This window comes from Macrotis lagotis, chromosome 5, assembly GCF_037893015.1.
Source record: "Macrotis lagotis isolate mMagLag1 chromosome 5, bilby.v1.9.chrom.fasta, whole genome shotgun sequence".
Taxonomy (NCBI): domain Eukaryota; kingdom Metazoa; phylum Chordata; class Mammalia; order Peramelemorphia; family Peramelidae; genus Macrotis; species Macrotis lagotis.
Genome location: NC_133662.1, coordinates 224535954 through 224548103, shown reverse-complemented (window position 1 = coordinate 224548103; position 12150 = coordinate 224535954). Strand labels below are relative to the sequence as shown.

General features: G+C 36.3%; 1 protein-coding gene across 1 annotated transcript in view; it reads left to right on the top strand.

Moving 5' to 3' along the window:
- WARS2 (tryptophanyl tRNA synthetase 2, mitochondrial) overlaps positions 1-12150 on the top strand; it is a 78380-nt gene that overhangs the window by 47803 nt on the left and 18427 nt on the right. Inside the window, exons 3-4 of the mRNA XM_074188568.1 lie at positions 2110-2190; positions 4792-4877. Of these exons, the coding sequence (XP_074044669.1) occupies positions 2110-2190; positions 4792-4877 (167 nt within the window). The remainder of the gene's footprint in view (positions 1-2109; positions 2191-4791; positions 4878-12150) is intronic.

Here is a 12150-nt window from a genome sequence, read left to right as displayed (position 1 = left end):
GACTGAACACATTGAAGACTCTTCTAAATATCTTAATTTTCATGGAGACCAGTGGAACTTGTGAATCATCCATAGGTCATTTCTTTGTCTCATACATGTGAGAAGTCCACCTTTATTTCTGATTGCACATTTCTTTGATAATATCTTTTGTGCTTTGCTGTCTAACCAGTTCTCTTATATCCAGTGTGCTGCAACTATTTTATGTTCACTTTTCAAATTGTTAGTTTGTTCATGCGCAATCTGCTAAATTAAATACTGACATTGATTTAATAAAAATTGGAGGATACTTGTCTCCAAATAATATCCTATCATTTGGACAAATGTTTATTTTGTTTTTATGAGAATCTTTTCTAAATAACACATAAAGATTCCAAGCTTCTATGGTTTTTAGGATGCTACTATCAGAAATCTTTAGTTGTAATCCAATCACCACATTTAATTTGCCATGTGGATGTTTAGCAAGTAACTTTATCAACTCCATGCCTTCATTTTGCCCCATCTAAGACAGTTTCAGTAATTTTTTTACAAAACCATTTAGATTGGTTCGTTTTATTAAATTCTGCCGTTTCCTTATGTTCTTACAGATATTCTATTCAGATAGCAAAATTTTGTATTTACTGAGACAGAAATCTAAATATTCTGTTTTTGTATCAATTGTAAAGTGAGCAAATGAATCAAATCTTGTAATATGTCATTATTCTAAAACTTATGAAAAATAAAAAAGTTGTCTGACCTTTTGCCTACTTTTCTTTATGATTATTATTTGAAGTAAATTCATTTCCCTTGTTTTAGCAACATCAAGAGAATACCCCCAGAATATTAAATATTAAAATTAGTTTCATTCCTTATGTTCAAATATAAGGTTTCTCCAAGGAAAACACTTGACTCCATGGAGACAAAGTGGAGCCTTTTTGCAATCCATCAATAAAGCATCACATCTAGGCAGGAAGGGAGAAAATTTTCTTGTTTTTCCCCATATTTCCATACTTGTTTGTCTATATTTTCATTCCTTCAACCCAATTCATTAAAGAAAAGCAACTCCTCCCTCATCAAAGCCTCCCAACCCTGCCCACCCCATACCAAGTAAAGCTCTTATTTTATTAATTTCTAATGGGAGTATATTTTGCTCTAACCAAAGCCACAGTTTTTGTTTGACAGATGTTTGTTTACAGCAGCAGTTAGCAATTTGCAGACATTGTTGTCAAAGCCACTGCCCTCAATGAAACCCAAATGCTACATTGGAAGGAGGATGGTGGAGGCAGCTCAGTGACTTGCATAGCTTTATGAGGGAGTCCTTGTCAAACAAGCGAAAAACAACCTTCTTTCTCTATGACTAGTAGGGGGAAAAAAGGAGAAAGAAACCCTCCTCCTCCAGATGGTGAATCCCCCTTGGTGAAACAAGCCTGCATTAAGGCAGTGTCATTTCTCTCTGTTCACTTCAGAAAACCCACAAAGAACACATTTGGTGTCACTTTTCAGAGTTGGAAGCTATCACTACTTTTTAAGGCAATCACATGGATAAGAAGAAGCTGCAATTAATGAAGGACTGGAAATCTCAAGGGCTGGGGATGGGATGCCTTGCCCTAAATAAAACTCCAGATCATCAGAAGGAATTTGTCCTGGACCCAAGAGTCACCCCCCCCAACTTTGTTTTCAGCTTTTAACAAAATCTTTTGACAAGAACCCCCTCATAAGTTCAGTGAATTTAGGGAAATAAATTGGAGGAGCTCCCAATTTATTCTCTGGTTGAATGGGGCCCACCTTCCAAGGCTCACAGACTTTACAACCTAAGTTGGCCATCTTACTTGGGGAGTGGTGGAGGCCACATTGAGAAATGAAAAAAAAAACTATGAAAAAGAAATAAGGGTGGGGACATCATCTCTGCTACTTTTGACTAATGTAGTAATCTACATGCTTCTGTGGTTTTCATTCTACACTACTTTTTTCAAACATTTAAATGTAATAGTAAAAAACAAAACCCTTTTTTCTTCCTTGTACTGAAAAACTTCCCAAGTATTCTAGGGGTTTTTAGATACACTTGGTTACCATTATTTTATATACATTAAAATATTCATAATATATTTATAATGTAATTTATCATTTCTTTAGGTACCAGAGCACTCAGAATTAAATTGGATCTTTGGATGTCTGATCAGGATGTCACAGTTACAAAATCTACCCCAGTGGAAGGTAAATGTTTTCAAAGTAGGAAACAGAATGAAATTAAATGCCCTCATTATGGGAGTTTTTCTTTTCTATAATCTTTTTTACCCACTAAATTAGTCTGTCTTACCATATCATAAGAACCTTGGCTTCTAGCTCTTCTAACTAGCTATGCTAACTTTGGCAAGTTAGTAAGTGATGCCACCTAACATCTCTAGGTCTCAGTTAAAATGATGTGATTAGACTCCAAAAGGTCTTCAAGCTTCAGAATTCTATGAATCTATGATTTTCTTACTCTGAATTTCAGAATGGATAATCCTAAGTCTGCTTTTTGTTTAATTTGCTAATGACCTTGAATTCTCCCTATTATGATTAGCAGTCTGGATGCATTACCCTCGGAATCTGTATTCCATCTTCACCAGAACTAATTGATGGCAAGGCAAGAATGTGTTCATTGTGGGGAGAAGGGAAATAACATTTTTTATGTAACATTTAAACAGGATGGATCCAGGCAACAGTTCAAATCCACAGTAAAATGAAGCTATACTTTCTCAAGGAAGCTCAACTAAATAAGTTAAGTTGGGATAATTTACGGCACTTTGCTTCCATTTATATTTGTAATATGATAGCCTAAAATTAGAGAGCCTACAACTATGTCAACACTGATCCCATTTGCAGGCATCTTTCCACCTTGCGAGTTTTCAGTGCTGCTGGTTTCCTCTGAACTGATACCCCCAAATGGGAGTAACGCAGAGAAAAACAATATGTTGAAGTACCTACCAGTATTTAATTAAGATGCAGTGTTGCCAATTCTTTACATATCCTTATGTAGAAACAAAATGGCGGTGTTCTGAAGCCCTAAGGTTCAACAAGGTTCTCATCATCTCAAATCAGAGTACCTTTTCCCTCAATTATTCTGAGATGGTACTCAATTCTACTTCATTTTTTCAGCTCTCCTTTTCAGTATTCCTCATCAGTCCTCACCATCTCTCAGGACATTACTCCATAAGGCATATCTCCTTAATATGTCAGTGTATCTGGCTGTATTAACATGACTGTTTTCTCTGATGGGAAATATCCCATGTTCTGTGTTGTTATTATCCATGTTTTCCCCATATCCTCTGTAGGTTCTATATATTTTGTATTTGCTTATGCAATAGAATATAAATTCCTTAAAGGGTAGGAAAGATATAGAAAACTCATCTAAATTCATAAGACTATCCCCATTTGATAAATGGTCAAAACTTATAAATGGGTACTTTTGAGATGAAATCAAAGCTATCTATGGGCATATGAAGAAGTGCTCCAAATCGCTTTTTATTAGAGAAATGCAAACCAACTCTGAAATTCCACCTTACACCTATCAAATTATCTAATATGTTAAAAAAGAAAAAATGAATAAATGTTGGAGAATATGTGGTAGAACTGGGACACTAATGTACTGTTGGTGAAGCTGTGAACTGATAACCATTCTGAAGAACAATTTGGAACTATGTCCAAAGGGCAACCAAATTTTGCCTACCCTTTGATCCAGCAATACCATTACTGAGATCATTAAAAAGGGAAAAGAACCTACATGTGCAACCCTTTCATGGTGGCAAAATCTTGGACATTTTGAGGGGATGCCTATCAATTGGGAAATGACTGGATAAACTGTGGTATATAAATGTAATTATATACACTATTGTGCAACAAGAAATGATGAACAGGCAGATTTCAGAAAAACCTGGAGAGATTTGTATGAATTGATACAAAGTGAAATGAGCAGAACCAGAAAAACAATGTACATAGTATCAGCAACATTGTGTGATGATCAACTATGAATGACCCAATGCTTCTCAGCAATCGGTGAGCCAAGTCAAGTACAAAGGATTTATGAAGAAAATTGCTATCCCCATCCAGATAAAGAACTGATGGACTCTGAATGCAGGTTGAAGCCTGTTTTCTTGAAATAGTTTATTTTCTCGTGGTTATTTTTTTTCCTCTTGATCTGTTTCTTTTTCCACATCTGAGATTAATGTGGAAATCTGTTATACATGATAACTAATGATATGATGATATAAAGTATATTAAACTGACTACTATTTTCAGAAGAGTGGAGGGAAGGAGGGAAAGAGTAAAATATGGAACTCAAAATCTTGTTAAAAAGGAATGCAAACATTTTTCACAATATGCAGTTGGGGGAAATAAAGTCCTATTTAAATTAAATTTAAAAATTATAAAAAGTAGAAAGGCTTCATTTTTGTTTTGTATCTCCAGTACTTGGCACCCCATAGTTACTTAATAAATTCTTATTGAGTAAATGAAGGAATTTCTTATATTTGTATTATACTTCATAGTGTACAAAGAATTTTCATCCATATCTCCCTGACTTCTTATACAAGAGGCATGTGAGTTAAGCAAGAAAATACCCATTTTCACCAGGGGGTACATGCATTTCAGAAAGATTAAGTGATCTGCCCAAGAGAGTAGGTAACAGAGTTGGGACTAGAACCAAGTCTCCTTACTCTCACTCCTTTTCTCTTTCCTCTTTACTATGCTATTTCCCTGGACTTGGAAATATCCATTGTTCAATAGTGCAATTAGCCAGATGTCTCAATTTTTTCCCCCTTTTGTTTTTCCTCACAGACTAAGAATGCTAGTCTGAAACAAGAAGGGTCAGTGGGTCTCTTCACATACCCAATACTGCAGGCTGCAGACATTCTGTTATACAAGTAAGTAAAGATGGGAAGTATAATCTTGTCTATTCTCTCAGCAATCTGTAAGAAGACTAAAAGGTTTGTTTGTTTGTTTTTTTCTCTCTAAGAATAGACACATTGGTTCAATGGGGCAAGTTGCTAAAAAGGGATTAGAAATTTAAATTATTTTGCATATGAGCATTAGTTCATATCTATTCTAAATTAGTAGAAATTAAATTAGAGAACACTTAGTCCTGAACATTCAATAAATTGAACTATCTCAATCCAGTTTCCCAGTATTAATAATATTAAATAGATCACATTTATATAATACTTTAGGCTTTTTAAATCCCTTTATAAATAGTTTATTTACAAAAATCTTTCAATCCTCACAACAACCCTGGGAGTCAGGGTTTACTCCCATTTTACAAATGAGGAAATTGAGGCAGAGATTGATTATGTAACTTTCCCAGGATCACACAGCTAGTTAGTGTCTAGGGTAAAATTTGAACTCAGCTTTTCCTGACTCCAAGTCCAGTACTCTGTCCCTTATGCCACCTTGCTGCTTTACTAATTATTATTCAATTACTATTAATAAAAATGTATCTACATTAATTCCTTATGTGACTTTGAACAAATGACTATATTTTTTGTACTTCAGTTTCCTAAACTGGAAAAAAACCCACAATGCTTATTACTTACTCTCCTTACATGGCTGAGATTTCAAAAAATGAATTAATGTTCCTTTAAAGAGCACTGGGTCATGGGGGCGGCTAGGTGGAGCAGTGGATAAAGCATCAGCTCTGGAGTCAGGACTGCCTGGGTTCAAATCCAGTCTCAGATATTTAATAATTGCCTAGCTGTGTGGCCTTGGGCAAGCTACTTAACCCCATTTGCCTTGCAAAAAAAAAAAAACCCTAAAAAAAAAATAAAGAGCACTGGGTCAACATTTATATAGAATTAAAAAGCAATCCTGTTAATAACCTTTATCTAGAGTCTATTGTAGTCTTAGCATTGTGGGATGAGTTTTATCCATTCTTAAAGCAGCAGTACTAAAGTAAATAATACTTCATATTGCACGATTTTTGGAATGGTCATTAATAAAGACAAATGAAAATGATTCCTCTTTAGAGATGGTGGGGGCAATTTCAAATTTGGATCTTTGAATATGTAAAAGATAATAGTTTTGAGCATTAACCATATTTTAGGTTCATTCTGACCATGCTGGTTTATATTACAGGTTAATTCAAACTATATTAATGAAGAATTCCTCTGCTTTTATTATGGAAATGTCCAGGTCATTAGATATAACAATAGATGCATATCCATGAGCATAAAGGAACCATTTCAATATTAATTGTTATTTAAGTATTATATTTTCACTCACCCACACTCACCCTCAAACTTTCTTAACCTATAACAGGAATCAAATAGGAGCCAAAGAATAGATTTCTTAGTGAAATTAGAATATAAAAGATTTTTAGGCATCTTTGATAATTATCTTTATAGTCTGTGATCAATGCTTTATTTGTAGAACCACTAAAATGAAGAAACTCCAGTAGAAAAACATGGAAAGCTATAAAAGTAATTGAATTCTCAAGGATTCCATTGACCCAACAGCAGTGAGAAAGAGAAGTATTTATCAAACATATGTGACATGTCACGCAGTCTGCCAGGACCCGTGAATATACCAAAAAGCATATGATGTGGTTGCTACAACCATAGAATTAAAAAGCCATAAAGAATGTCAGAGATCAAATTTAATTTTTTACCCAACTAGTTAGGGGCAGAACTCAAACTGGAACTCAGGTTACTAGACTCTCTTTCTGTAGTACTGTCCATAGAGTTTAGTTAGGCATACATGAAATCAGTAGAAACCAGTCCAGAACAATTTATGTTAAAATGCTAAATAAAATATCATCATGCACCAAACTGTATAGAATAATCAACCCAGAAGTATTTTTCCTTGCCTTTGGGCCAAGTACTTTCACCTGGGAACACAAAGACAGAGTGAATCTGTAGTCTACTGGGGGCTTACAATGTGTTCAGATAAGTAAATGCAAACTAAGTAAGCAAAATAAATACTTAGTGATTTGGGAAGGTGAAAATCAGGAAGAACACTAATAGCTCAGGAAACCACTTGAAAGAGATGGTGACCGATTTGAGCTGGAAGGGAACAAAAAGTAAAGGTTAGGCAAGAGAGCATTCCAGGCAAGGGGGAATCAGTCCCCACAAATGGGAAGATACTAAGAGTAATTAAATAATTAGCACTAAGGAAAGGGGAAGGATCTCAGCAAGACTGGCAAGAATCAGCTACCTAGAATTTCATAATCTGGCATAGTCTTTCTTGGTCAGAGACTAGACTGAGGATCTGAATAGGCCCCCTTTCTTAAAAAAAAAAATTGTAACAGATGTTGCCACATCTGTTTATGATTTACTGTAGACATGGTTGGGTAAGCTCATACTGTCTTATTATGCAGATATCTATCCTTGCCAGGCCCTAAAGTTACACTTCTGTCCCGCAGGTATTAGTGTCACTTGCCAATAACGATTCCATCTTTCAGCTTCCAAAGACAAGCAGGGTTCTCACAAGAGGGATTTTTGTCATGAGAAACATGTGGTATTTCTTCATAATCCCTTGTTATCAGCAAGCATTCATTACCTGTCAGACACTGTGCTAAGCTCTGGAGATAAAAAGAAAGACAAAAATCAATTCCTGCCCTCAAGGAGCTCACATTCTTATGGGGGAAGCTATGTACAAATAACATACGAGATAAAATGTTATCCCTGTACTTTACCCACTAGCAGGATTTAACAAGTGTTGCTTATCTATTATGAGTTTTTCTTCCTTATTTTCAATAAGCTGACCAGTCATTAAAAGTATTAGACTAGACTATAAGATTCCTTTTCTGTTATATTCTTGTTTTTAGAAAGAATGATAATGGTGCCAATCCTCTACCTACCCACCTCACCAAGATCCTGAAAATATTTTATATAATTTATACCAAAAAAAAAACCATCCTTCTGCACAGATCTGGCATGCACAGGAGGACCTCCCCTCCCTATTAGAAAAGGTTCCATATTGTTGTTCTGAACTACCCAGTCTGTACCCATGCCTGTCCTAATCCATGGTGAATGCCTTGAATTGACAAATTCTTTCAATAGATCCATTGGCCCAATGAAGTTAGCTGTAATCAATGAGGAAAATGGGATTTTGGAATAAGAAGATCATGATTTAAATCCTTATTCTGTAACTGATGCTCTGAGAGACCTTGGACATAAAGCTTAACCTCTCTGGTTTTAGTTTTCTCATCTATGAAATGAAGAAGCTGGACTAATTGATCTCTCTCTCTCTCTCTCTCTCTCTCTCTCTCTTTCTCTCTCTCTCTCACACACACACACACACACACACACACACACACACACACACACACACATACACACACACACACACAGTGTCTCCAGAACACAGAGAAAACCTGAGATACTTAGTTTAGGGTCCCTTCTCAGGACTTCCATAGTTCTAGTCTGAAATCTGGGCTTGTAAGCTAGTGAACATTAAGGCTGAAACTATGGGACACCAGTCCAATCAGTAGTCTGCCTTTCTCACCCTTCTTTTTTCCTTCCTTGTCCTTCCCCTAAAATAAAGCAAAAATCACCTTGTAAGCAGATGAATAACTGTGCTTTTGTTGAGATTGATGTACAAGAAAGGGAATGGTGAAGAGGAAGATTGAGAAGTACCATCAAATCCAACCCCTCATTTTTTTAATAAGGAAAGAAAATTTCAGAGTATAGGGGAAAGTGACCTGCCCAGGATCATAAGCTACTGTCTGAGGCAGGATTCAAATTCAGGTCTCCCTGATTCCAAATCCTGCTCTCTGTCAACTGTGCTCCTTAAATGCAAATATAGATATAAATATGTACATATATATACATATATTTATACATGTACATATAGATCCATATGTATTCATATATACATTATTAAGTTTAAACTACATTAAGAGCCTGAGAACACCCTTTTAATATAATATAGCTGTTCAGATAGTTAAATTATGAGAATTTTTTTTAAAGATTTCTACTAATCCCTGGTCTAGATGACTTCTGAGGTCTTTCAGATTGCAATTTTATGATTCCACAAATTAGAAAATTTTCCAAGCAGAATTAGGAAATTTTCAAAAATTGTTTTACAGAATACTCTGCAGAGTTCAGGACTGGAGTAAGGTAGTGATAAATAGTGGAATGCCTAAGACTTGGATTAGGGACTGCTCCCTTGGGTTGTGATAACCTTGTCAGAGTTTTGAATTTGAAGATACAGCTCTTACAGTAGCCATTATTTTTTCTTCTGGCATTTAAGGTTGCACAGTGGTTAGAGCCCTGGCTTTGGAGTCAGGAAGACCTGAGCTCAAATTCTACCTCAGACATGTGACCCTTGCTAGCCGTGTAACCTTGGGCAAGTCACTTAACCCTGATTACCTCACATCCTGGACCATTTCCAGTTGTCCTGATCTATATCTGACCATTGGATCCAGATGGTTCTGGAGGAGAAAATGAAACCGGTGACTTAGCACAGCCTCCCCCTCACTCAAATCCAATTCATGTGTATTTGTATCCCATTGTCTCAGAGAAGTGATCCCCTCCTTCTAGCATAAAGGGTTCCATCCTCCTCTGACTGACTGTCACCTAACCATAGTTGAGGGATCATTGTTGAAGTAGAAGGAACCAGCACCCTCACTGTACAGAAGCATGATGAGTTGAGGCCAAAATGACTCCAAGTCTCAGACAAGTCATTTCCAATTTTGATGACACTGTTTTGGTGTTCACCATGTTCACCATTTTTTGACATCCTTCTTTAAGTGTTAGTTCTCTAGCCTTTACACTCCTTCATTTCTTTATCTTTCTTTTTTTCCTCCAATATCTCCCTATTTTCTCCTGTGCTCACTTTCACATTGACGTGAGGTCACTAAATAATTTCAAAACTGCATTGAGATTTTATAGTACAGAATGGCAAACCATGAACCTGAGGCCAAATCTAGCCTGTTACTAATTTGTCTTTATATTTTATCTATCTATCTATCTATCTATATCTATCTATTTAGGTTTTTGCAAGGCAATTAGGGTTAAGTGGCTTGCCTAAGGCCACACAGCTAGGTAATTTATTAAGTATCAAATGAGGTTGGATTTGAACTCAGGTACTCCTGACTCCAGGGCTGGTGCTCTATCCACTGCACCACCTAGCTGCCCCTGTTTTTACATTTTAAAATAAAATTCTATTGTATTTTAAAATTCCGGAAGTCATCCTTAGCTCAGGTCATATTAATTTAAAGGATCATGGATAATGCAGAACCAGAAGGAACTCAGATTATCTAATCCTCTCACTTCATGCCACAGGTTGAGGAGCTGCACTCCAGGGAGGGCAAGTTATCTTTGCAGTTCCAAGCAGGTCAAAAGCAAAATGTGGGATTGGAGCCCAGGTCTTCTGACTCAAGGGTCATCATCACTCCTTCAATCAGTTAATCTATTAAATATCCCCTATGTGTTCAGGCACATGCAAGCAATTAGAATCATCTCAATTCTCAAGAAATTTCTATTCTATAGAAGATATCAGGTATGTAGAAATAGGTATAGAATAAATAAATAAAAGATGGTAGGGAGGGAAGTCAATGGCTATTGAAAAGATCAGGAAAAACTTCATATAGAAGGTGGTATTTGAGCTATATCTTAGGGAAAAAAAGTTTAGTAAACCCACACTTAGGAAACTAAAATGAATGAAAAATGCTTATTACCCAGTTTATTGCAGGCAGTTAGATGGGCAGACTATTGGGTTAGTACATCTTTATATTTATTTATCTTGGACAGTGGAAATAAGTAGTGATGTAAACCCCAAATTAAATCAAATTTAGGAAATTAAATTTTAAAGAATATCAAGCTGCTACCTACCTCTTGCCACCCCAAAGTCCATCTCTCTACATTGAGTATTCTCTTAGTGATACTATAGGATTGTGAATCAGTGGAAGACCAAGATCTCAGAAGAATCAAAATTGTAAATAATGTTAAGGTCATTGGGAGAGGTGTGCAGGTGTAGTAGTTTTCAGCAACCTGTAACAAATAACCAACAATAATTTCTTGCTGAGAAGTAGAATTTAAAAAAAACAGACAATCCCTGCTCTGAAGATATCTTCCACTGGGGTGGATATTTAAAGATAAGTAGGTACAGGATTTAGACAAATTAAATACACATTGATTGGGGCAGGGGCAGTAAAAACAGTCTAAAGGTTCTAGGAGATGAAGAGGAAGAACACACCCAGGCAGGAGTGAAGCTGGGGAGGGAGCCTGGCCAAAAACAGAGAGCCAGAAGGCAGAATATTATGTACAGGGAAAAACAAATAAGCCAGTTCGGTTAGCCCTTATAGTACTGAAGGAGACTAAAGTAAATTGAACCTGGATAGGGTAAACTTGATCCAGTTAAGGGAGAAATGAGTTTGTATTTTATCCCAGAGACTATAAGGAGTCCCTCAATATTCTTTTTTTTTTTTTAATTTCTATTTCTATTCTTTTATTTATTTATTTTTTCGCTCAATATTTAGCAAGTAAGCAATCAGTTTCAGAACTGGGCTTTTAGCAATATCAGTTTAGCCGCTGTGTGTAGGGTAGACTGGAAAGGAGTCAGGTTGGATGCGGTAGAACAGTTAGGAGGCTATTCCAGTAGTTCAGGCTGGAGGGGCAACCAAGCCTGGATAATGATAGTTAAGTAAGAGATGGAAATGGATGCATTAGATGATGAGGATAGGTAAGACTTGGCAACTGATTTCATATGGGCAGTGAGAAAGGGAAGAGTTGAGAATGACCCCTAGGTTGTAAATATTAGCAACTATACCAGAGATTCTTAATTTTTTTGTGTTATAGATCCCACTGTTAGTCTAGTTATATTAGACCCTGTCTCAGAATTATGTTTATTTTATTTTATTTTTCCAGGAGATTAGGTCTCATTTCACCCAGACTAGAAGTGCAGCAACCACTCATGGGCCCAATCCTAAAGGGGCTTTAACCCACTCCATCTCTTACCTAAACCAGTTTACCACTCTTTAAGGAGCCTGGCACTCCCCTCCTTCACCCCTGGGAATCTGTATTGGTGCCAGACTTAATGTGGACACTTAGTATGTCCTACTGACATTTGTAACTTGGGCAAGACACAAACTTCTGTCTGCTTCAGTTTTCTCATCTATTATGAAGGGATAATAACAATAGTACCTACCTTCTAGGGTTGTTATGAGGATCAAATCACATATTGTAAAGCACTTAAGCATCA